Source organism: Tympanuchus pallidicinctus, unplaced genomic scaffold (genome assembly GCF_026119805.1).
Source record: "Tympanuchus pallidicinctus isolate F22 unplaced genomic scaffold, pur_lepc_1.0 scaffold51, whole genome shotgun sequence".
Classification (NCBI taxonomy): Eukaryota; Metazoa; Chordata; class Aves; order Galliformes; family Phasianidae; genus Tympanuchus; species Tympanuchus pallidicinctus.
In genome coordinates this window covers 457,043-483,076 of record NW_026294771.1, presented here as the reverse complement: position 1 = coordinate 483,076, position 26,034 = coordinate 457,043, and the positions used below count along the sequence as shown (strand labels likewise).

General features: G+C 49.3%; 1 protein-coding gene across 1 annotated transcript; it reads left to right on the top strand.

The window, feature by feature from the left end:
* Positions 1–259: 259 nt before the first annotated feature.
* On the top strand, positions 260–26,034 carry IGF2BP1 (insulin like growth factor 2 mRNA binding protein 1). Its single transcript, XM_052705071.1, has 15 exons — positions 260–488; positions 1,521–1,581; positions 19,015–19,063; positions 19,573–19,624; positions 19,929–19,992; positions 20,981–21,262; positions 21,702–21,836; positions 22,070–22,192; positions 22,565–22,700; positions 22,827–22,949; positions 23,130–23,246; positions 23,385–23,459; positions 23,743–23,874; positions 23,983–24,096; positions 24,699–26,034. The coding sequence occupies exons 1-15, from the start codon at positions 314–316 to the stop codon at positions 24,789–24,791; spliced, it is 1,731 nt and encodes a 576-aa protein (XP_052561031.1). The 5' UTR covers positions 260–313; the 3' UTR covers positions 24,792–26,034.

Below are 26,034 nucleotides of genomic sequence, written 5' to 3'. Positions count from 1 at the left end.
TGCACCCCTCTGCGAGGAAAACTCCGCCAAACGACCAAAAAAAAAAAAAAGAAAAACCCAACCGAACCCCCCCCTCCCAAAAAAAAAAAAAAGCAAAAAGGAAAAAAAAAAAAAAAAAAAAAAAAAAGGAGGGGGGGGGGAGGGAGTGTTCAAAGAAAAGGAGCACCGAGCCCCCGCCCCGGCTGTGGGGTGGCAGAGGGCGGCCGCTGTCCGACGGTGCGGGCGTTCGGTGGGAGCCCCCCCGGCAGCCGCGCTCCGAGCCCCGGCGCGCCGCCACCGCCCGCCCGTCCGCCGCCCCCCGCCGGCAGCCACCATGAACAAGCTGTACATCGGGAACCTAAACGAGAGCGTGACTCCGGCCGACTTGGAGAAAGTCTTCAACGACCACAAGATCTCTTTCAGCGGGCAGTTCCTGGTTAAGTCCGGCTATGCCTTTGTGGACTGCCCCGACGAACAGTGGGCCATGAAAGCCATCGAAACTTTTTCGGGTAAGCGGTGTCCTCCGGCCCTTTCTACTCTGGTCTGCGGGACCCCGTCGGGTCTCAGGCTCGGGTGGGGAGCGGGGTGGGGGGGGTTCGGGCCGTTGCGCCCCGTCGGGGTTTGCATCAGCGAGCGGTGCGCGGGGGCAAACCCCGCTTCTCCCCCAATAACCGCAGTGGGGAAGGGGGAGGGGGGGAAGGAGAGGGCCCCCGCAGCTCCCTATGGCCCCCCATAGCTACGGGGGGGCTGCACGGTGCCCGATCCGGCGGTACTCAGCGCGGGGGTCCCGTCGCGACAGTGGCGGTGGGGTGGGACTTTGGCCATTTTGATTTCAAACTGGGTTTCCTGGGGCATGTGATGCGCGGAGGAGCGCGAAGGTCGCCATGCTGTTCGCAAGACAGAAGGGGGGGGAAGGGGGGGGAAGAGGCGAAAAAAAAAAAAAAAAAAAAAAAAAAATCCCCGGGAAACAGAGAATTTTTGAAAATGTTGGAGTTTTTTTTTTCCCCTTCGCCCAAAGCTTCTTCCTCCGGGCTTTTCCCATGGCTGCTCCCCTCTTCCCATCCCTCCCCCCAATTAATAAATAAACCGGCGGTGTAGAAATCCGCCCCGTTTTCGAAGAGAAATCCATTCGTAGCGTGGAGTTAAAATTTCGAGTCTTTTAATGGGGAGGAGGAGTGATCTGCCCGGAGGAGTTCTGCACGGTTCAAATGCGTGGAATTAAAGACGAAAAATTGATCTCCAAATATTATTCTTCGTTTGCTGTTGCTCGAATCGGAGCTGAATGAAGGACGGAATTAAATATTCCTAAGGAACATTGTTCAGAACTCACCACTCCCTCCCGCCGCATTAGAAGTCAGCCTTATATTTAATAGAACGCACTTGTGATCGGAAACAAAACAAAACGAGGAAAAAAAAAAAAGCCTTTTTGTGCAGTTTGTAGTGATTGAAATTAAATGGGAAGTTTCACATGATAGAATGTTACCCAAAGCTTTCTGACCCCTCCGCCCAGATCATACAAAACAGCCCCATTTTATTTTTAGGGAAAGTGGAGCTGCATGGAAAACAGCTAGAGATTGAACACTCAGTACCTAAAAAGCAAAGGTAATACGGTGTTTTAATTACTTTTTCTGTCTTTTTGTTGTATTGATTTATTTATTTTTTTTTTTCCTTTGGAGTGGGGGAAATAATAACGTAAGAGGAAGGAGGCAAAAAAAAATTATATCCAAATATGTGCATGTGGAACGAGATATGGTGGTGGTTTGGCTTTGGGTAATGGCCCAGCGAGGTGAGGAGCGGTTCTGAGGACCAGTGCCCCAATTCTTATCTTTAGGGTCTTTCGAAAGGAAGCTTTTCTTTGGGTTTAAGGGTTTTTTTGTTTGCTTGCTTAAAAAGAAAAATCCCCCCACCTCCCCCCCCAAAAAAAAACCAACCCGACGATTCGCCGCCCGTCCGTTCGCCCAAGTGATGAATGGCGTTTGGGGTTGGGATTTTCAAACTTGTGACACTGGAAGAATTTCCCAGCCTCTCCCCGTGAGAAGGGGCCCGAAAACCTTTTGTTATTTCTACGGAACCGCCAAGTTTTTGTTTTTTTTTTTTTAATAAAACACTCTTGGCTGATTTCTCCTTCACGGGTGAAATTTGCCGGGATGGAGGGCGAGGGCTTAAAAACGGGCGTCAATAATTACATAAAAATAGGGCCGGCTGCTTGTTGGTGCAAGGTTTCAGCCCGGCCATGCGGGGTGCTGGCTCAGCTTCTGGCTGCCCCCCCTAACTTGTTGTTTTTGGGGCTAAAACCCCATTTCTTCACGTTCTCTTTGGGCGTCGCGGCCTTCCCCGGCCCTCCCCATCTTCTTGGCCCTTTGTTGCTGAGGGCGCGCGGGACGCCGAGCCTGGAGGACTTGAGGGTGCAGGCAGCAAACTGCTGGGTCCGGGAGGGAGAGGGGGTTTCACTGTTGCTTGTTGGGGGGGGGTCTTTGGGGGTGATGCTGATTCTCTCCCCCCACTGAGCTGGGGGAGCTCTCCTCAAGGCTCTGTGCCCATGCTGGGCCATGCAGCCGCTCCGCCACGTGATGGGGCGGCCGCCCCGGCGCTCAACGTGGTGCAGAGGGAAGAGAAAAAAAAACAACAACTCTTCTTCCCTAAACTCTTGGGGTTTTTTTTTTATTCTGCTGGCCGAGGATCCCTTTGGGGGAGCTGGTTGGAACCCTATTGCGAGGCTGTAGGTTTTTGGCGAGGGTCCTTTTCCTTTCCAGGGGGTTGTGCCTTGTGGTGGGGCCGACCCTAAAGGCAGGACTCCATTTAATAACGTCCCCTGTAGGGTTTGTTTTTTTTCTCCAGACCCTCCTCGTGGAAAGGGGATCGATATCGGTCGTTATAAGGCTCGGAGTCTCCCCGTGGCTCCCAGTATCAATGAATCTAAGTGTGTTATTGGAAAGGCAATTATCCTATGAAGGGTAACGTAATAACGCCGAGAAATAAATCGGGGGGGAGGAAAAAAAAGAAAAGGGGGGGAAGGGAAGGGGATGCATCACGATTTTTTTACTTATCTGTAGTACTTCTGGTGATCAATGGGGTTGGGGGGGTGCAGAAGATCTCAGAGTATTTCCCTGCTCCCCTCTTTTCCCCCCCTCTGACTTTTGCTAAGAGCACTCCGGGAGAAATTCAATGGAAATGTAAATATTTCTTTGGCGTCTGTAATTCAAAGAAATGCTGGGTGAAACTTTACAATGGGTGGAAGCAAAGGGAAGGTTCGTTAGCGTGGTTTAATGAGAACCAGGAGAAGTGCAGTTCATTACGTTTGGTGGCTAAATCCCGGGCTGGGGGTGAGAAGGGGCTTTGGTTTGAGCCCCATAACCCCATCTGCTGCCTTTAAAGCTGCAGGAGCCATTTTTGCTGTTGACTTTCTTCATGCGCTTTGCTGGAAAATCGCCTCGTCAGCCGAGATGGGGTGGCTGGATGCTTGGTGGAGAGGTTGCTACAGTTTCTTTGCCTCAGTTTTGGGATGCCAAGTTTGTGTTTCTGGGTCAGCAAAGGCAACTGTGGCATAGCTGCAAACTCTGCAGGTTGTTGGTGGACTTTTCTGCCTGTTTTGCTTCCCTCCCCTCTCTCTGGATAAAGGCTGCAGTGATGGCACCGTCTCTGTTTTTGAAGTTGTTGCCTTTTTTTTTTTCCTCTTTTCTGCTTGTTTTTTAAGACAGGATTTTCCAGTTTAAAGCCCAGAGAGCAGGATATGGTTAATTAAGTGTGAGCAGAGAGGACGAAATCAGATGGGTTTTGATGTGATCTAAACCCACCTCCCCCAGCCTCGCGTTTAGATCTGCATTATTTTCATGTAGAAACGTGGGAAAGAAAGCGATGGTCAACGATGTGCTTTGCAGATAACCTGTAAAATAAAACTCAGCTCGATGGTTGTGTTTCTTTTCATTGAAATTACGAATGCTGAAGTTCAGGAGAGCTGAGCTGGGTGCTTTTGGGGAGAAACGCATGCGATGAAACTGCGTGTTGTAAATAAATCTCCCCTGCTGGTGTCTTTTCTTCATTAAAACCCCTCTTGTCCTTCAGTCCTGCAGCAGGAATGGGATAAAAAATGGAGAATTTGTGAATGTGGTGTGAGAGAGCGATTCACAACAAGGACAAACTGCTTTAGAGCTGTTTAATTACAGTGGATTTTTTTTTTTCTCCAAATAACACCCAAAGCTGCAACTTATCCTAGTGATCATTGGGAGCTATTTAGGGAAAAAAAAGAGAAAACAACAGCGAAACTTTAAAACATCACTGTTGAAAAAAGGGTCGTTGCTGATAAATACGTTGTTTCGTTAAAAACAATGGGTTTAAATCAATCTAACCATCGTTTATTCTGTTTTGGAGTTTTTTTTCTGCTCACTTTACTGATGGAAAAAAGTGAGGAAAGCTAAAAGTGTGTTTTCTACAGTCTGAAAAACGATTACTGTTTATTCTTTGGAAGGTTAAAAATAAGGAAAAATACTCGTTTTTAAGACAAAAAAAAAAAGGTTTGGTTTTCCAAGTCGAGATGAAAATAAAGAAAAATAAATCAGAATGGGGGGTAGAGGTGGAAGCTCCAAAGCTGAAGGGAGCTCAGTCGAGAGCATTAGAAAGAATGAATGAAGGAAGGAAGGAGGAGGGGCGAGGGGGGGAAAAAAGTGAATCCATCAAGCAGACATTCCAAATATGAGGAATGTGGAAGTGAGTCGACCAGAGAGAATGAAACCGAGTAATTGGGGGGGAAGAGGGAGTTGGGTTGATAAGAGGCAGTAGGCTTAAAGCTTGGAGGGTTCTGCTCTGCGTTCAGAATGGGTCAGCGAGCTCCTGAGAGGAGGTGGGAATTGTGGAATGGTGTGAAGGTGCATGGAGTTGGATGGAGAAACCCGAAAGCTGCATTTTGCTTTTAAGTCCTTGCTTGAAACCTGTTTAAAACGCCGTGTGTGTGATCGTGCAGTGAAACGTGGTGGAAAACTGTAGGACTTTTGATAGCAGCTAGCGTGCCCTCTTTGTTTGTAAATAGCAATCAGAAAACGGTGCCTTTCTCCCCCCTGTTTTGTTTTAACTGTGTGCAAATCGAACAGGGGGCAAAGAAAGAAGTTTGGCCGTTCTTTCTCTCGTCAAACGAAGGTGGTTCTCCGGAGCGTTGAGACAAAACGTATTCTTAATCCGTTCCTAAGACAATCCCCCTTAAAACAGGTCTGTTGTACAAGTTACAGCCTTATTAAAAAATAATTAGGAACACCCCGATGCACTGCAATGTGTGGGAATGGCGAGGCAGGAGGAAAGCTCCTTTCTGGGGGGGTTGAATGTGGGTCAGTTTGTTCTGTGTCTCTTGATTTCCCCCCCCCAAACGGTGGTGGTAACATTGAGTTCTTCAGTTTAATCTGAGCGCCCATTTTTGATCCGGGAGCTTCGCGGTGCTGAGTTTGGATTGCTGAGATGGCTTGGAAATTAATGCCTTTTAACGATTTCCAGGTAGAAAAACTAGGAATAATTTGTAATTCAATTAGGGATTAATAATTTGTCAGCAAGTTTCGTCAATTAGGTTCAGAGCTGGGGTAATTTAACCAATTTTTAATGTACTGGGGAAGGAGGAATGTATTTAACAGTTTGCAGTCTGAAGTTAAAGAAATCCTCCTTATTTCCCCTTCTCCAAGCAGGAGCAAGGGCAAGAAATTGCAGTTTTGCTGTAAGTTCTGCAGCCTCAAGTTTAGAAAGCACTGGAGATGGAGTTTGTCCTGCCTTGATGCCCTTTAAGTGTTTGAGTTTTTTGGAATTAGGAAGAAAAGAATAAATTTGGTAGCAGTAAAACAGAGCTGCCACATCAGTGGCGCTTCCAAGGGCTGAGTTTCCTTCTCCAGTTTAACCTGTGTTTCTGTCTTTGCCTTTTAGGTTGAAAAACAGGCAAACAAAGCTCAGAGATATGGATAAGAGAGGTGGGGTTAAAGTGCTTGCTTTGAAAATGGAGAGCTTTCAGGATGAGAAAAAAAAAATAAAATAATAATAAAAAAAAAAGAGGATTTCTGCCCTCTCCTCTTCCAGCCTGAGCCCCCAGAAATGCTCAGAGTTTTCCAGAGTCAGCAGTGGGTTTGGTGAGGGGGGGGGGTTTGGGAGGATGGGGTTGGCTCAGGGCTCTGCAGTTTGGGGGAGATGGGAGGGTGAGGCAAGGAGGAACTGCCTGCAGCCCCTCCACAGCACGTGCCTTGCTTCCAAATGTGCTGAATGTAGCAAGTTGGGGATGCCTGCCTGCTACTTCAAGGCAGCTAGGAAAGTTTTGTGTTTTTTTTTTCCTCCTTTCCTAACGATGCTGCTGGTTTGATCAAACAGCTGGTTTGGTAGAGCTCTGGTTTGGAGATGGGGAGAAATGGGAGGCTGAAGTGTAGCGAAGCACCGGGGGACGCCAGAGCTGCTCCCAAAAGTGAGGGAGAGATGAGAGACGAGCAGGAGAAAGGAGTTGTGGACTTGGGTTTGTAGTTGGCTTTTGAGGAAATGCATTTTGGAGGAGCTGTGGAGGCTTTTTGGGGTTTTGATTCAGCGGAGAAAGAAAAAATGATCAGATGCTGCAGGTGAAAACTCTCATTTTGAGCACACCTGGAGGCACTGATAGCTTAAAGTGAAGGTGTGAGCTCCTAAGTCACCCTCCTGAACTGCGTGAGTCTTCCAGTTTTGGTGGGAGGAGGAGGTTTCCCAGCTACTAAACAGGCTGGGCTGAAAGAAGGGGTAGTGGGAAGGGAGGAGGGGAGAAGAGCAGAAATGCAGTTGTGCAGGATTCGTCCCTCCTCCTCACTGCCAGGACCTGTGGGGCTGAACTGTTTTTTTTTTTAATCTTTAAATCCTTATTCTGCCCAGTTGATGGAGGAATCCTGCACTGAGTGCCTGCGGGGGTTTAAAAAAAAAAAAAATGCATTTCCCAGCAAATTAAAACAGAAAATAAAATAGGAAAACAACGAGGGCAGGAGGAAAACGCATTGGAGGCTGGGGGTAACATCCTGCAGCATCCCCCTCTGCTCCGAGTTGCTTTTTGCTTCTCTGAGATGCATTGCAGAGGCAGCTGTGGGATGGTCTGCTCGCTAGGGAAGTTTTTCTCCTTTTAATTTTCATTTAATTTGTTTTAAAGTAGTTAAAAGCCCCAACCTGGGGCGAGGGGGGTGTTCCTGTCTGCTCCAGAAATCTGTGTGTTGTGTTATCCCGACTGCATTCCTGCATCATCTGGGCATTCCCAGTGTATGTGCAGTGTTGTGAATTTAGCTCAGATACCTTTGCTGGGCTTCAGCTGAAAACTGTCCCTGTATTCTGGTGCTGTGGGGAGATTGCAGAATCTCCTCGTTTCTATAAGCAGTGCTTTGGGTGTGGGTGCAGCTCTGCACCTTGCTGCTTGTTTTCTGGCACTGTAAGCTGCTCTGCTTGGGCAGCTTCAAGACCCAACAAAAAGAAAAACCAACCCAACAGGGGATGGGTGGAGGAAAGAGACCCTCTGAGTCCTGCTGTGGAGCTGGTGGAGATGCTCCAGACCAAAGCAAAAGGGTTTGTAGCACTCAGACATCGGTGCAGCCCCTGGGAAAACAAACTGTTCTTCCATTGGGAAGTTAAGTGTCAGGTGTTGTCTCAAGCTGGTGGTCTTAAGCCCGGGGTGCATCATCTTTCTGATTTAATCACCTACTGAATGGGAGAGGAAACTGCTTTGCCATCTGTTTGTGTTCAGCATCCCTAGCACTCTCCTGAAGATGCTGGAGGGATCTTAGCGATTTTAAATAGAAAGATTAAAATGAAAAATCGCGCTTTAATTGGAGCCCACTCGTTGGTTTTGGTTTTTTTTTCCCCCTGGACAGAGCCAGCAACAAATGGGGCATTGTGGAAGGGGTCTTTCAGGAGCTCCAGCTCTCTTCTGAGCCCCCTTTTAGCTGGATGCCTCTGTGCTGCCTCCTGTCAGCCCTCACCATAGGTGATGCTGCACAACCCTGTCCCATCCCCTGGGGTTTGGCTTCGTTTGCGGAGCGTCGGGTTTGGTGCTGGCACGCAGAGAGGGGATTTTGTGGGCTCTGCAGGTGGGTGCTGCCTCTCAGGAGCTGCAAGAAGAGCAGAGTGGGTTTTCTGGAGCTTCTTGCAGAAGGAGACGTGCCAGGAGTTGGCAGGGCTCAAGAGGAGGGGCGTTGCTGAGGACAGCAGCCAGGAGGGCGCTGCCAGGGCAGCCGCACAGGAGCGAGAGCATCCCAAGCTGCTGCAGCCCTCGATGCCAAAGAGCAGAGGAGTGCAGCCTTTCTGCCAGAAAAAGAGAAAATAAACAAGCGGGGAAATCTGTCCGTCCGCTCGTCTCGGAGGAGCCCTCGCAATCCATCAGGAAATGGGTCATTTATTTTATTGTAACTGACACTTGGGAGCTCTGACATGGTCGGAGCTGAAATTTCACACTTTTCTGCCTGCTTTAATTGCCCGGTGTGCGTGGAGGAAAGCAACTGGAGGGAATAAAACTGAATCCACGTGCAGCCCCGGAAGAATCAAGTTTGCAGTTTCCACGAGCGATCTGCCAGGTTGGGCTCCCAGTGCTGCAGTGCAACTGTTGTAAAAGCAGCAGCAAACCATGCAGCAGGAGTGTGTGCAGCTGGCAGGGCTCCATGCGTGCAGCAGGTCCTGCACCATCCAGTGGCACCACGCACTGTCAACAGTGCTGGAGATTGCAGTGAAATTGATTTGCACTAAAAGGAGCAAGTTTGACTGGGATGAAGGTCCCCTGTGGCAGCTTGCTGTTGTAAGTTGGAAGTGTAGCTTCTCTGGGAGCAGGCTCCTTGGTGGAGTGTAGGACAGGTGGGGGAGTGGAGATCCAGAGCCTAGTGAAAGAAGAGGGGTTGAAAAATGCACTCGGGGCTGGGTTTGTATTTGCAATTAGAGCCAGGTTTTCCAAGTTGTGATTAAGTATCTCAGGAAAAAGCTGCGTTTTCAGAAGTGATTATAGCACCTGATGGTGCTCCTGAAAACCTGCCTGTTGTGGTTTCTCTTAGAGGATTGTGGATCCACCAGGTGATGGCCAGGAGGCTCAAGCAGCGTTGTCCCTCTGGGGCTGGTCTTCAGAGGGTGCAGCTGCATCAGGGCCTCTGAGGTGGGGGACGAATGCCATGGGTGCAGGCTCTCAGATCCAGGAAAGTTGCTCGTCCCGCTGCTGTTGTGCTTTTAGCTGCTCTGAGAGCCGTTGCACAAAGTGCTTGGGGTGTAAGGCTTCTCAGAGGAGGAATTTGGGAAGAGTAGATCCTGCTGGTGAGCGTGCATTGAGATCAGCATTCGAGGATTAAATGCAGTCTAATGGTGCAGAGCTGGGGATGGAGTGCTACAGGAGTTCTCCATTCTTGCTTCTGTCTGTGTTTTCTCTATCATGTGTCACCTGCAAAGCGACTGCCTTTGCTTGAACTCCTGTGTGATTCAGGGCTGTGGGATCAGACCTGCTGGATAGGTTGTGTGCAGAGATCCACCTGCAAATAACTGATATTTGTATTAAGATAGCCCCCTAAAATACCTGCAAGGTGTTGGGAAATGTGTCTTTAACAGGAAACCTCACAGGGTGGGATGAGCTCTGATGTTCTGCCTTATATCCAGGGCTGTCAGTGTTATTCAGATTATTTCTTGTTAAATACTGGTTGTGTCTCAGCAGACTCGGGCATCAGAGTGAATAGAGTGTGTATATACACATATATAAACATTTGTGAGTGAGTGTTTTCTTGTCTATGGTTCAAGCCCTAGGCATGAAAGTATTTACAAACAAATTGATCAAATGATCAAAGAATAAAAGAAAATTGTGATGTCCTCTGTAGGGAAGAAGCTGTGGCTGCTGCATGTGCTCTTATGGAGCTGTTTACTGGGGAGTAATTCCAGAAGAAGCCAAAGCCCTCAAATAAGTTTTGTGCTTTTAGACTCAGCTTCACAAGTCTCCAAAGGATGCGCTTTTAAACGGGGAAGTTGCCCTGTCAAAGTGAATGCTTCTGTTTCAGTGCTGTAATGAGACATGTGCTGAAGCTGAGCCCAAGCACACAGCATTAGGTGGATGTCATGCAGTCATCGATGAGGATTTGGTTACAGCAGAACCAATAATCACTCAATTTCTCCAACATTTGCAGCCCCTTGTCTATGGCAAAGGTGCCATCAGCGGTGCCTTTTCTATTTGATGCCTTTTGCAGAGTGTGAGCTGCTGTAACTTCTTTAAAACTGGCTTGAGTGAGAAATTTGCATTGGTGAGTCTTCATCCATCCTGCCTGCCTGTTTGCACGGTGTAAATTTTATGTTTAGCTTCCCCAAAAGTTGTTGGTGCGGCTTTGAGAGCCGCTTTCTGCCGCTGTTTGTGCCAGTAAAACTTGGCCATGTGAATGTTTATGGAAGGCAGACGGGAGAGAGGGCATGAACGTGTCTGTGGGGAATTCACTTAGGAAAAAATCCAGATCAGATATTTCGGGAGCTTTGTGCAGGATTTCCCTAACGGTGCCTTGAGTTTGTTGGGGCGGAGGGGGGATGTTGGATTGGCTTTTCATGTTGTCCGTGCCAAAGTCCTGGTGGGCTTTTCAGCCTGTTTGCTGAGGTGTCTCTGTAATGAGAAGGGCAGCAGAGAAGTAGAAGAGCCCCATCCTTGCAGTTTTCCAGCCGTTCTGTTTTACCCAAGCCTCAGCCTTTTCTCCTCTTAATCCTGATCCTCTCGTTATAAATACATAGAAAACAAAACACAAAACGAAATGGATGAGTGTAAGATAGATTTCCCCATCTGGAAAATGTGCATCTCTTCAGCTGCTCGTCCAGCTTTGGTATGAGAAGGAGGTGACCAGGAAGGTCTGAGCACCCTTTGTGTTGCCTTGCACGAAACACTGAAGGAATTTGAACTGGAAATTGAGGGGGGGGAAAAAAAAAAGCCCCACTTGTACTTCTTAATCTCATTTTTTGGTTCTCCTTACCTTCCCTTTAGGAAGAAGCACAGAAGCATTTTGATGTCGTTTATTAGTGGAAAAAAATGTAGCACTTTCAACCCGGTTTGGGCTCAACCACAGACTTGGTTGTGACACCAAACCCACCCTGTGGGATATGATGAGAAGTGTGATGAGTGATGCCATGGGGGATGCAGTGAGGGATGGGGGTGGGCAGTACAGTGGGTGACGTCGTGTGGGGTGTGATAAGAAATGCGATGCCGTGAGGGATGTGATAAGGGATGCAGTGGGCAATGCCATGGGGGGTGGGCAGTGCCATGGGGGGTGCCTTGCTGGATGTGATGAGGGATGCAATGGGGGATCCCATGTGGGGTGCTTGCAGCTCTGCGGGTTGTCGGAAGGCTGGAAAGCCTCGTGACGCCTCATTGCCCAAACTGGGATGACTGGCAGATCTGAGGATGGCATTCTGGGTTTCAGCTTGTGTTTTGGTGAAAGGGTCTCTGCCCTTCATGAAATTGGATGATCTGTTTCATAACTTCAGAATTCGGACTCGATTACTGTGACAAATCCACTTGGATCATCAAGGGCTTCTCTGCATGCGGTGATTGTGCTGTTTTAACCTGATTTGGATTGAGAAGTGGTTCAGTGCACAGCCCTGTGTAGTGACCACCTCACTGCTTTTGGACCCAGTTTTATCTGACAGATCTGTACCCATCAGGGGTGAGGGTTGCTGGCACACCTGAAGTTGGTGGGGACCTGAATCTCTGCAACTCCCCCTAAGTTTGAGCAGAATCCCTTCCCATTTCTGTTGCTCAAACTTCTATGAGCCTTTGCTGTTTGTAGGGTCTCTAAGGCAATGCCCCACTGTCCTTGAACTGGAAACAGAAGAAAAAGATGACCCTGATGACTTGCTCTAAGCAAGCTATGTGAAATATAGTGACACCTGTCAATCACTGGTAAAGATGCTTAAACATTAACAAATTAAAGTGGCTTAAGACCCATCATAGAGCATGTGTTGATGGACTCTGGGGTCCTCAGTGATGTCAGCTGCTTTGCAGTGCCTGAATGGGCTTTGAAGCAGCCCCAGTCCCACAGCACCATCAGAGCCACTGGAAACCAGTTAGAAAGGAGTTCTGGGAACTGGAAGAGGGCAGAAGTGCCCTCTGCTGGCAAAGAGAAGTGGGTGCCACCAGCTGAAACCTCGGCTCCAGCATCCTGAAGGGGGTGGTGACAAAGGGATGGGGGTTGGGATGACCACTCTGTGAGTTTCGTGCCTTCTGAGCTTTTATTTAATGCACTGTTGGACTTGAGGGAGGACAGCAGGAAAAACCTGGCAGGCTGGCATCTATTGCGCTGGTGGGTCCTGGAGGTGAGGTTGGAAGAAAAGCCATGAATGTGCCTTTAAGATTTTTTCTTCTGCTCACAATCAGTCATGGTGGGTGAAGAGCAGCGCTCTGAATGCGGTCGCAATAAATGGAAAACGAACAAAAATGACGCAAACCAAAATGCAGTGGGGTTGGAAATGCTGGCTTTGACACTTTGAGGACGAGCAGATGCTGCTGCATGTTCCCTCACCCCACTGCTTTAGTGGTGGTGATGTTGTGCTGCTCTCCAGGATAATGGTTTCAGACGTGCTTTGAGACGTGCAAACGGAAGATGAGGTGAGAGACAAGTCGTTTTTCTTTTCCATTCTCTGTGTAATAGCTGCAGGAAAACTGCATGGCAGCATTGTGTATGTTCCCGCATTGGTTGCAGCCAGCACCAGCTCAAGGGTCAGATTGGATGAAGGTCAATTTAAGATTTGCAATTTCAGATCTTCTTAAGGGTTGAAAGCCTCTTACCTTGTGTTGCTGGCACCTCAGTAGGAGAGTGGGTGTGAGCTGCTGTGCTTGGAGTTTGCCAGGAAGCAACTGGTGCATCCCAGTCAGTCCTGGAGCTGGGTTGTGGGAGCCTAAGTATAATTGGGCATGGCTTTGGGACGTGTCCTGAGCATCAGAAAGAGTCTTTCAATAAATGGCAACCTGCCAGCAAATTAGAATGGAAAGATAATGGGTGCGCTGTGTAAAATCCGTCTTGTCTTTCCTCTCTATTACTTACTGTTCAACTTGTCCTGTCTGCGGATACTTGATGTATTGATTTGGCAAGGACTAACAGCAGAGGTCTGGGGGATCATTAGGCTTCCTCTGGGCTTGTTGAAGATTGAGGTTTTATGAGGCTTTTTTGAGGTTTCTTGATCTTTTAAGGTGTGAGATGTTGGCATTCAGCTGGGTTGACATGAGCTCCAGGCCAGCACCATCTACCTGGGGTCAGTGGGGGAATGGAATGAGGCCGCACAGCAGGTTCATAAAGGAGGGGAATAAGGGACAGCATTTCTTACAGCTCTGGGTATTGACCAGCCCTTCACTTTGGGCATCGACCACTTCTTCCTTCTGTGTCCGAGCTGTAGCACTTCTTTCAAAAAACGAGTTTTCCAGGCCTTTCAAGGGGTGTTCATGGACAACTTCTCATTCTTTGGCATCTCTTCAAAAAATCTCATCAGTCATTAAATGTGATTCCAAAAAAGAACTAATGGGGAGAGACCAATTAGACAGATTTATTAGTCCAAGATCAAATTCTGGTTGCTGGGATGATTGATGGGAAGGATTAATCATGTTGTGTATGCTTGCCAGAGATAACTGCCAGCTAAGCTAGTGAGACTGTGTAAGGCTGTTGCGTGGAGGATGCATTCCTCCAAAATCCCAGGGCTGATTTACTCCTGTGCTTCTCCAGCTACAAGAAGCTGAGTGTCTTTGTTAACTTCCTAAGGGGCCTTTTGGATCATTTCTAGATCAAATCTGCAAGAGATGAGCTTGAAAGAGCACGAGATGGTTCTAGAGTGAGGGGTGTGATAGGAGCCTCACAATGGAGGATATTACAGTAAGTTGGTTTGCTGCTTCAATTGCATTAAATTGAGGTCTAAATGCATCGTGGTTTTGCACAAGGCGCCTGCAGTGCTGTTATGTGATGGTTCCAAATCTCAGAGCTCTGCTTTCAGTACAAGCTTTAGGAGAAGACTTTCCTGTTGCCCTTTTTCCCTGCCCTGTTTCCTCATGCCCACATTGAGGCTTTTTTCTCCCAGACCACAAAGGCTGCAAAAATCAAACTTGAACCTGCAGCACCTCTGGGAGGAGCAGGAGAAAGAAATTCCAATATCTCTGCCTCTGGTTCAGTATATCTCAAATTGTAGCGATGCTGCTTCCAAGGAAGCATTAATTCTGGGCTTCCTTGAGCATCACCTGGTGAATTTGGAACATGGTTTTGCTGTTGGATTGTTTTTTGTTTCTTTTTGCCTTGTGTGTCAGTGAGTTTAATGCCATGTGGGGAAGCTGAGAGCCGCGTCAGCTTAAGGGACAGTGAAAATCAAAGGCAAATTGGCTGAAGCCTGGGGCAGATCCCACCTGGACAGCCCTGCTGGGCTGTGCTCAGAGGTGTGATGGGGAGCAGGTGCTTCCCTCTCTGTGCTCTTATCTCGCTGTCAATAAAGGTTGTACAGGGATGATATTCCCACCTCACAGAGATGCTGACAAATTCCAAGCATATCAGTTTATATGGGGAAAAAGTCATGATTTCAGCTACAACTTTTCTCTGAGTCCCCCAGCAATGTTTGTGTCTTAGCAACCACATTTTCCTATTTAGAAGTGTTTAAAACATTAAGAACCACTACCAACAACACATTAAGCACAGGATTAAGTGCTTTCCTGAATCAAAGCTTAACTAGATAAATGCTGTTAATTGAATCAGGGATGTGCTGTTGTATTTTTTTTTTTTTTCCAGCCCCTAAATTTGCATAGCATTTGCATTTGATTGAATCTCCATCGTGAATGTTGTTCAGTTCTAGTGGGTCTCCCAGTGTCTCTCCAGCTTTAGCCATTCTCTTGTTGTCCCCAAGAGCTCCAGAAATGGTTTTGGGAGGAGAGGAAGGTTGGTGCCTGGCTGTGCTTTACTGAAAGTGCTCCGTGCCCTGGTGCTCTGAATCACCTTTGCCTTGAGGAAACTGTGGTAGGGAGTGGAGAAAGGAATTGGATGTAAGGGAGCATCCTGCAGAAGCCTCGTGTTGTGTATGTGCAGCTCTGGTGGATCTGTGCAGCTTGACCCACCATTACTGATGCTGTAATGCAGGGCTGCTCGTGGTACGTGGGGCTGAAACTTTCTCCAGTAGGAATTCACTAGACAGGCCATGTGCTTTGGGGCTGAAGACAAATCAAATTGTCTGCATAAAATCTGGATCAGTGGTCTCCCTTCCAACTCGAATCGATCTGTGATCTTTGGGGTCCCCTCCATCCCAAGCCGTTCTGTGGCTCTATGAAAAGCAGCATGACTGCACGCTCACTGCCATGCTGGTGGGGTGCAACCTCCATGCACTTTCTGGAAGGAAGCACATCTGTAGGGTGAGGTGGGATGGGGACACACCTGACTTTTATCACAGCTACTGCTGCTCTGCCTTCTCCCCTGGCAGTGCAGCAAAGGAGCAACTCTGCCTTTCAGAGCATCACTTTGAAAGCATCACTTGGGGCTTTTGCAAAAGGGAAGAGAAACCCTGAGCAAGAAGGGGCTGCCCTGGTGGTGCTCTGCCATTGCTTGTGGCAGCTGGCCCCATTCTCCTGCTGGCTCCCAGCCCGGCTTGGAGCGGGTCAGTGCCCCCTGCTTGGGTCCCTGTCATTGCTGCTGTGCCAGTCCTGGGGGAAGTGCCAGCAGAGTTCTTAATGAAGGGCTCTGGCCACCCTCCTCGATGTGAAAGGAGATCCCGACAGCTGAATCTATTGTTGGGGTATTTCCCAGTGAGATTTAAAAATTGAAAACAAACAAACAGAACCAGACCTAATTTGGGATTGTTGCTGAGGGTTCTGCCTGTCTGTGTGACACACAGCACTGTATGCCCGTGTGGGATGGGCAGCTCTGAACGTGTGGCTGCTGCCTCAGCACCGACAGCGATGCTGGGAGGGCTTTGGATGCACTGGGATTGAATGAGAGTGATCTCCCCTTGGGTTTGGGGCTGCTGGGGAGCAGCAGAGGGCATTTTGTCAATGGGCAGGGCTGGTTCTTCAAAAAAGCAGCTATGCTTTGGTTTGTGCATTCTGGATGAGAGGGTGTTGCTGGTATGCTTTTCTCCTGAGCCATGTGCTCTGCCCCTCATGCTGCATTGATGGGCACAGGAGGCAAGGGCAAGAAATCCCCATTGGATTGACAATGGATAGATGAGATTACCTCCTCCATCTCCTGGACGCTCCAGGTTGCTCTGTAGCACTTTGCTCCATCCCTTTGCATCGGTTTGAGCGTTTATCTTCCCAGCACACCCTATCCAGAACTGGGGAGGGTTTGCTGAGAGCATCAAGCTGCTCAGTTCCTGATTTCCAAGGTGTCAGCTCCTCAGAAGAGCTGGGATGTCTGCGTGGGGCTGCTGGGCAGTTCTGCAGGTCTGTGAGTGCTGTAGTACTGCCACAGATGGCTGCTAACATCCCATGGGCACAAAGAGCAGTGTTGGCATGAAGCAGGAGGGAGGTGACACCAGGATGCATTCCTGGGACCTGCAGTTCTCTGCTTACAACTATTTCAGCTGCTCCTCCCCCTTTTTCCCCTGTGTGCAGACCCCCATCCATTCACTCCCAGCTCAGATCTTGTGCTGAGTTTGTGAGCGATGAGAGGAGCTCCAGCTCTGCAACACGGTGAATAAAAAGCCAGGAATTGGTGATGAGCAGAGTTATTTATTTGGAGTAAAGCCTTGTGTGGAGCAGAGGTCGGAGGGAGCAGAACTGGGCTTCTCCAAAGAGAGGCACTTCACGACAAGGGTTTAAATCCAGTCGGACCTGCTTACAAGCAAAGCAAATAGATGGGTTTATTTATTCATGACTTCCTCTGTAATTCTAACCACAGGGCTCCAAAGGAGCCAAAGCCAAGCAGGGGCTGTGCTTCGGGAGGAAGATTTCCATGCACTGTGAGGAGCTGAGCCGGACCTCAGGGCTGAGTGATGCTGGCTCCAGTTGGGATGCTGCCCCATAGGATGCTGCCCTGTGGCACGCAGCCCTTCTGCAGGATGGGCGCTGATGGAGATGGGCAGTGAGTGCTCAGGGTGCTGGCTCCTCGGAGGGGCTTTTTCTTCTTCCTTTTTAAGGGGGAGAAAATGAGATGCCACCAGCAGAATGACGGTGCGGGGACATAAATGGCTCTTTTCTCTCCGTGGTGCATTTCATTCTGGTCACGTATGTGAAGAACACATGCTCTGCCTGTGCGGATGCTTGGACCTATCTGGAGAAGTTTCTGGGGCAGGGGTGGGTGGTTGGAGACGTGGTTTCCTCCATCAGTTCAGATCCTTGTGACCCTCCCTGGACTGTGGCATTCTTTGCATTCTGAATTTCTTAATCTCTCTCTCCCATTCATTTTGGGATGTGGATTAGCATGTAAACAAGGGATCTGGTTTCATAGCCTGCTCCCCTCCCCCCTTTCTCCCTTCATCCCCCCCGATGCGATGCAGTTCTAAGGGTTCAGGACTTTTTCTCCATCCACCCAGATTTTCCTCCATAGCAGCAGTGAAATTTGGTGTTTTGGAGACTTCCCAATAGCTGAGCTGATGGGAGTGCTGAAAATCTTTCTTTGCTTCCTTTTTGTCTTTCTAATGGCAGCGCAACCCCCAAAGCTTTTTGGCCATTCTGTCCCTCCAGTCTGAATCTGAGCGACTTTGGGGAAGCATCACTTCTGGTTCTGTTGGAAACCTCCTGAACAGCTCAGCCCTTCCAGGCATTTTGCTGTGTGTGTGTTTGAATCTGCTGCCCAGGTCAGGGGATGCTCTCCAGGCAGAACCCTATGGGATAAGGATTCCTCATCAGCCCCTTTACCTCCATGTCTAAGCAACACTGATTGCTTCTGACTGTTTTCTTCTCATTGACAAACGAGCTGAATCTTCTGAAGAGGATAAAAATCTAGAATTTCATCTTCTTTTTTTTTTTTTTATAGTTATTATTTCAAACATTCACGAATATTTTGGATTGAAACCCAGGTCTATGATGAGTGCAGGTCCGGAGGTGATCTCCCAAAAAAGTGATGCCAGTGCTGAGCTGCACGTGATGGTCATAGTATTTCATTTCCCTTTCTTTTCAGGGATCTTAAGGTTCCATATTCGGTGAGCTTGCAGGCAGGCCCCATCACTGTTCTCAGATGCTCATTTTGGGCCTTAAATCAGATGCTGAGATTCAGAGGACTGAAATTAGGGGCAGTGATGAAGGAGGGTGTTTTGCAGTGACTTTAGCTGGAGAGTAGAGGTTTAACCCGAAGGAATTGTGCTGCTGCATTTGCCCACACAAAGCTGCATCGTCCAAGGATGACCCTGGGCACCCATGGGTGCTTTTGCTCCAGGGTGAGTGCTTTGCAGGGTGCTGTGAGCTGGGATGTGAGGCTCAGCCTGGTGTGCTCCTCATCCCTTTGCTTGTACACAGCACTTGGGGTGCTGACACTGCAGAGATGGCAGCACCATGTGGTGGAAACACCACAACGGTGAGGAAAAAAATCATTTCTCAGTGTTTTGTGTTGGTGGAAGCGCTGGGGTGGCAGCAGTGTGGCTGTGTGTGGGTGCTGGAGCTGCCCCAGGGACCCACAGCAATCCATGGCAGCACCTCCTGGGTCAATTGGGCATCAAATTTTTTCCCCAAAAATTCTATTTTGGGAAAAATTAGGTTTGAAAAAGCCAAAAATGTGAGTGGAGGAGTGATCTTAAACAAACTGGGATGCTGGAGCCAAGTTTCCAGGTTCTGTGGGCATCGCCATGGTCTCCTTTTCATGTCCAGATTTGCTTTCAGGTTAAATGACTGCATGGTTCTTTCTTTTTCTTCTTTTTTTCTTTCTAATCCTTGTAATCAATCTGGCAGAACTCAGCATTTGTAGCTGTGCTGGTGCAGGAAGGTTGGTGGATTTGGGCATCTTGCTCACAGTGAAGCTTGCAGTGTAAATGCAGAACCTGGCGGGGTGTAATTAAGAGAGCCATCAGAAACCCCGGGAGCATGTGGGAATGGAAAGCTTGATTAGGTCCATCAATGAGGAGCAGTTCAGTGTGAGATGGATGCGTTGCTGACACCAAACCTGGCTTTTAATCACTTTTTGTTTCTTTCAGGAGCCGGAAGATTCAAATCCGAAATATCCCACCCCAGCTGCGATGGGAGGTAAGGGGGTGAGGGAGCAGGGCATGAGCCTGAGACACAAGGATTTGTACTGAGAAGTGTGGGGCACCTTTAAGGACTGACTCCCCTGTGGGTTTCTGCACTTGGGATTACAATTGGTTCATCCTTTTCTTTGTTTTTAACTGAGTCTAATGGTGCTGCACCCTTGCGTCCATGCAGCTTATTCCTCTTCTGTGCAGGATTCAATTCAGCTGGTAGAAGCAATGCAGGATCCACCAACAAAATCCCCTTTAATAACAGCATATGATTTATCCACTGTAGGAACAACACGGATCCTTCCTTCCAGCTGTTGGGACTTCGTCCTTTTCTTGCTGCCTTCCCAGCTCTGGTTCTGGGGCCTGTTGACCCAACATCCTGGGGCACACAGCAGCTTTGCTCATCTAATTGCTTGTGAAATCTTAATGCCCAGAAGGCTGCCTTTATCGACTGACTGTATTTCTTGGGTCTGTCCTGATTCTCACAGAATAATGGGCTTTTTCTCTGTTTCCCAGGTTCTGGATGGCTTGCTAGCACAATATGGCACTGTAGAAAACTGTGAGCAAGGTAAGGCTGAAAGAAGGAGCCAACGTGCTGTTGTTTAAATATTTTCTGCCCTAGCTATTTGGGGCTGGAGGAGGGAGGAGGACAGACAGGTTGTTGTGCTTTCTTAGAGGTTATCTCTATGGCTAAAGATGTCTGAGTCTGGTCAATTGTGTCCTCTTGTTGCTTGGCCAAAACAAGGACATCCCTGTATATAAAATAAAGCAGGATGGGCTGTACAGACATAAGCACTCTCTGGTGGCCAAAGATGCTGCATAATGGCCCAGACTGCTCGTGCTGGCTCTAATTTCTGCCTCTCTTATTGCAGTGAACACAGACAGTGAGACCGCTGTGGTTAATGTCACCTACACAAACCGGGAGCAGACCAGGCAGTAAGTTGCCCCAATGCCACCCCATGGACCTCCCATGGCCCACTGCCCCTTCCCTGGGGACAGAAAATGGGATTTCCATTGCTGGGAGTCAGGCCGTCCCAGAATTCATCAACTTGGGGTTGCAAACCTTTGAGAAATATCCTCCTTTCTGCCCTGATTTCTTTTTGTTCACCTTCATGGTGGGGTGGGGTTGGGGTAGGATTGGAGCCCTTTAGAGCACATCCAAGTTAGGCTTTTTTGTGCAGTTCAAAGAGTAAAGAAAACCAACTCTTTTTTTTTTATAAGGAAAAGTGAAGATTTTCTTGTACTGAAGTAATTTAAGTAATTGCAGCTCAAGGAAAAAGTAATAATATTGGTGTGAGACCTTTCTGTCATCTTTTTCTGCTTTATGGAGGGTCTTTGGATCCTTTGCATCCTGCAGAGATGGTGTTATTTGTCTCTGTTCAGCGGTGGGGTTTTGCAGCCCAAAAGGGAGTAACTGAGCCCTTTCTGGAGACCTTCAGTTTGACTTCTCTCCACTGAAGTTAGGAGAGCTGTGCAGAGCTGTGGCCAGAGCTGTTGCTTTTCTCTTGCTGCCAGCCCCATCTATCGACAGCTTTTAGCTCTTGCAGCCAGTCCCCAAAATCCCCACCAGCAGCTGAAATACCAACCAATATATTGCAAGGCAGAGGAGAGCCTGGGGATCATTCCTTGTTCTCACCCACTGCTTCCACCCCCTCCCCAGAGTTGGTTGCTTGGAAATCCCCCCCCCACTTAAAGCACTTTGCTCATCTGGACCAGGTGGGAAATCCTGCCAGGTCTCCGTGGCATTGATGACATCTCTGTGCCCCATTCCCAGTTCTTTCCCAAAGGCTGTTACGTCAAGGCTTGACCCAGTCTGGGTGGATTTGTCCCATTTTGGGTGGGCTGGTGCTGATATGCTGCCTTTTGCTGGGAGCTCTAAGGGGTAGGAATCCCCTCACCCCAACCCCTTCTCTCCTTGCTTTAGAGCCATCATGAAGCTGAACGGGCACCAGCTGGAGAACCACGTGCTGAAGGTCTCCTACATCCCTGATGAGCAGTCAGTGCAGGGCCCAGAGAATGGGCGCCGGGGTGGCTTTGGGGCCCGAGGTGCCCCCCGGCAGGGTTCCCCTGTCACAGCAGGGGCTCCAGTCAAGCAGCAGCCTGTGGACATCCCGCTCCGTCTGCTGGTGCCCACACAGTATGTGGGTGCCATCATTGGCAAAGAAGGGGCCACCATCAGGAACATTACCAAGCAGACACAGTCCAAGTGAGTCTCTCTACCCTTCCCCCCCGCATTGCTTCTAATTAATGGAGTGGTCTGCAGTGACTGATGAGGCTGAGTTTGGTTTTGTCCCACGTGTTTTTGCTCTTCTCTCCCAAGAGGGCTTTATCTAAGATGTGAAGTGATGAGCAGTGCATCTCATCTGCCAGCAACTGACCTGTTCTCCACTATGTGATCACTCATGTTGTTTAAAATAAACAGAGTCAGATGTCTTACTTGGATTTCTGTGAATGGGGCTTCTAACTACAGTATCTACATGGAATGCTGAGCCCAGAATTAACTGCTCTTTCCTTTCCTGTGTACATCCAAGCTTCAGCTCTGGGCAGCCTGCAGGGATGCTGGAGGAGCAGAGCATCCAGCACATGCTGTGAAGCTGCAGAGCCTCTGCTCTGTGCCCACTCTAACATCAATGCTGTGCTTGCAGGATTGATGTTCACCGTAAGGAGAATGCAGGAGCTGCAGAAAAAGCCATCAGCATCCACTCCACCCCTGAGGGCTGCTCTGCTGCCTGCAAAATGATCTTGGAGATCATGCAGAAGGAGGCAAAGGACACAAAGACGTAAGTTTTTTCCCCTACCCCTCTGTGCTTGTAGGCTGTATCCACAGCTCCTTGCTGGGCTTTGTTAGCATCCCAGCACTCAGAGCTCCAGTTTGCATGTGGAAGCCTTGCCTTGGGAGAACTGGGGGACTCTGAGCAAGGGGACATGGTCTTCCCCGTCACTCTGCTCCCAATCCCTCTTCTTCTGCCTGCTGTAATCTTTAATTCTGTTGTTTTCCCATTCCTCTCTCAAGAGCTGATGAAGTGCCTCTGAAAATCTTGGCCCATAACAACTTTGTGGGGCGCCTGATTGGCAAAGAAGGGCGAAACTTGAAGAAAGTGGAGCAGGATACGGAGACAAAGATCACCATTTCATCGTAAGGCTCCTTGATGTCTTTGAGAAAAGCAGGGTAGACTTTCCCAACCTGGGGCAGATAGAAGTGGGGAGGCAGATATGGGAGATGTGAGGAAAGCAAAGAGATCGCTGTCAACCTGCTGGGAAGCCAGCCTGTGGCATGAGTGCTTTGATCCCCAAACCTGTCTTGATATACCTGCGTGTTGTTTCCTGAGTTCCCCTCTTCTTCCCTTTTGGAGCTGTGCTTCAGTACTGATTTATTTTTTTTTTTAGCAGGCAGAACTGGGGTTTTGTTCTTTAAGCATGTTTTTAAGGAAGGCAGCACAAACACGGGCAGTAAACTGTGATGCTCCCTGCTTTGGTCAGCACTGGTGTAACTCTGGCTTCCCATCAGCTTGCAGGACCTGACCCTGTACAACCCTGAAAGAACGATCACAGTGAAGGGCTCCATCGAGAACTGCTGCAAAGCAGAGCAGGAGATCATGAAGAAAGTGAGAGAAGCCTACGAGAACGATGTCGCGGCCATGAGCGTGAGTGCGGCTCAGCTTCGGGACGGCAGCTCTGCCAGGCAGGGTTCCTGCCCTACCTCCCCTCCTGTGTGCTCTAAGAGGATGCCCTGGTACAAGCAATGAGCGTTTCTCTCCTCTCCCCCTCAGCTGCAATCTCATCTCATCCCTGGCCTTAACCTGGCTGCTGTCGGCCTCTTCCCTGCCTCCTCCAACGCAGTACCTCCTCCTCCCAGCAGCGTCTCCGGGGCTGCTCCATACAGCTCCTTCATGGTAGGTGCACAGCTGAGGAACCTTGCGGTGCTTTCAGCATGGTCACGTCCACGTGTGTGCAGGATCTGTGCTCTTCACCTGTTGCAAATGCAGTTGAAGGCCAGCAGTTATGGTATGGGTGACACTTCTGGGGGGGATTGGGGGCGTGGTGAGCTCTGAGCAGTGGTTCTGTGTCCTCAGCCTCCCGAGCAGGAGACCGTACACGTCTTCATCCCTGCCCAAGCAGTCGGTGCCATCATTGGCAAGAAGGGCCAGCACATCAAGCAGCTCTCCCGGTTCGCAAGTGCCTCTATTAAGGTAGTGTCACCTCATTAAGGAGCAGTGTCCTGCCAGCACCTCTTGCTGAGCTGGGTGCCTTTCTGCTGCTGAAATTACCTTAAAAACCTGGGTGATGTGTATGGATGCTGCAGTGACTGTTTCTCTCCCCCATTCCAGATTGCACCCCCGGAGACGCCGGACTCCAAAGTGCGCATGGTGGTCATCACAGGCCCTCCAGAAGCTCAGTTCAAGGTCCCCTCACTTTCTTGCCATCACAGTGGGGTGTCAGAGTCACCCAGTGCCTCCTCCACCATCCCCTTCCCTTCAGAGCAGGGTGGGAAGAAGCATCACAGTCAGCCCTCCCCAGTGTGACACTGAGACCTGTCTTAACTCAGCACCAGCCCTCCTGGGGCTGAGATGACATAAAGCTCTGAGGGGCTGGGATTTGAGGAGGGAATCTGTTGTCCCCAGGATGGAGATGTGTGGGGACAGAGCGTCTTGAACAGAGCCTGATGCTGTTTCTCCTCTTCTGCAGGCACAAGGCAGGATTTATGGGAAGCTGAAGGAGGAGAACTTCTTTGGGCCGAAGGAAGAAGTGAAGCTGGAGACACACATCCGTGTCCCCGCCTCGGCTGCAGGGAGGGTTATTGGCAAAGGGGGCAAAACTGTAAGCAAAGCTGCGTTTGGAAGGGGGTGGGAGCATTTGGGATGTCTGGGGGGGGGGAAATCTCTTCCACAGTGTGTGGTGATGTTGGTCTCTGTCCCTTCCCTGCAGGTCAATGAGCTGCAGAACCTGACGGCTGCAGAGGTGGTGGTTCCACGGGATCAGACCCCTGATGAGAACGAGCAGGTCATTGTGAAGATCATCGGGCACTTCTATGCCAGCCAGGTATGATCCCAGCAGCTCGGTGCTGGTGGAGTCTCTGATGGCTCATAAGGGGTTGTGTTCAGTGCTGCTTCCTCCTATGAAAGTGTTTTCTGCGCTTGGCTGCTGCTGTTTGTTGTTGTCTTTGTGTGTTTTGTGGAGCGGTGGGCAGGAGGGAGAGGTGGGGTGAGGGGTACATTCACACATGTTCAACATCTTCATCAGTGACCCAGAGGAAGGAATAGAATTCATGCCCAGCAAGTGTGCTGATGGTGCAAAGCTGGGAGGAGTGGTTGATGCTCACTGATGCTGGTTAGTGAGACTTGGGCAGGCTGAGTGTTGGGCAGAGAGGAATGTGATGAGATTTAACAAGGGCATGTGCAGGGTCTGTGCCTGGGGAGGAACAAGTGCAGCATCAGTACAGGATGGGGGCTGAGCTGCTGGAGAGGAGCTCTGATGAGAAGGATGTGGGGGTCCTGGTGACCAACAGGACGACCACGAGCCAGCAATGTGCCCTGCTGGCCAAGAAGGCCAATGGTTGACCAATGGTTTCCCATTCAGCTGTATTCCTCACGGCACTCAGTGCCATTTCCCTTGCATTTTCCTTTTGCTCCTTTCATCCACAGATGGCGCAGCGCAAAATCCGGGACATCCTGGCCCAGGTGAAGCAGCAGCATCAGAAGGGACAAAGCGGCCAGCTGCAAGCGAGGAGGAAATGAGAGCAGCACTGACACCAATGTGAAAAGTGGAACAAGCCAATGCCAGGCTTAAGAGTGGCTGGGAATCAGTTACCATAGACAGATGCAATTGTTTTCATTAACTGGTCGACACTAAAAGGCAGTTTGATTGGCTTTCAAGGCAAGAGGGACGGGGCTAAGAACCAGACCGCACCATCTGACTCATTTTTAGCTCCATGTGCTGACACTGTACTGAACCGAAGTGGGAGGTGCTGTGGGGCTGGGGGATGGAGCCCAACACCAGGCACTGCACTCAGCCCCTGCAGGCACTGCCTGCCCTCATCTCAGGGCCTCTGGGGCTCCCCCAGGGCTCCCCCCAGCTTCACTTCCCCATCCCTCCCTCAGTCCCTTCCCTGCCTCAGCGGTGTGGCTGACGGATGTTCCCAGAGTGATGTTAAACCTTTGGGATCCTTTTTTTTTTTTTTTTTTGCTTTTTAATTCTTTTCTTTTTTCCCCTTTTAATTTTTCTCCTTTTTTAGGAAATTTTTTCTTTTTTTTTTTTTCTTTTAATTTTTCAAAAATTCCAGTGGACCATCACCAATCCCCCCCCCACTGGTAACGAGATCCATTGTGAGGGACTGAAGGGAGGGGGGAGGAAAACTCCGTAGTGCCAAATGGATTTGGATCCCCTGGGAGGATCCCATCATGTCAGCAGCACCCGAGGGTGGGCAGAAGGAGAGCTTTCCTCTCCCCTGTGCTGTGTGTGCAGTGCAGTGCCTTCTGAAGCCTTAGGAACCAACGCAGGACCTCTATTTTCCAGGACAACTTTTTAGTTTTTCATTTGGTTGGATGTTTCTTTATGTTAGTTTACTTGAAAGGAGCTGTTTTTTGGGGGGAGTTTTGGGCTTGTTTTCTCTTTTTGTCATCGTGGGTTTTTTTTTCTTTTTTTTGTGACCTATGAACTAATGGCAGAATGGGATGCAGAGCTTTAACTGCAGAGATGCTGACATGGGAAGGGGCAAGGGATGTGCTTTGCTTTTTTACTTTCCTCCCTCTGAGCAACAGCAATAAAACAGGAACAAAGCACAGCCCGTTTGGTAGGAAGCATGAATGAACGTCCATCCTTCAGTAATGGGAAATGGGGGCTAAACAGATTTGGGATTCAGAGCCAAAGGGTTTTGGGGCTTTGCTGGGACTGGGGGCTCAGCCTCAGCTTTGCTTCCCAGTACAGATTTGTGCCCCGAAATCCCATTGGTATCTCCATGGGCTCAGCCACATGCAGTGA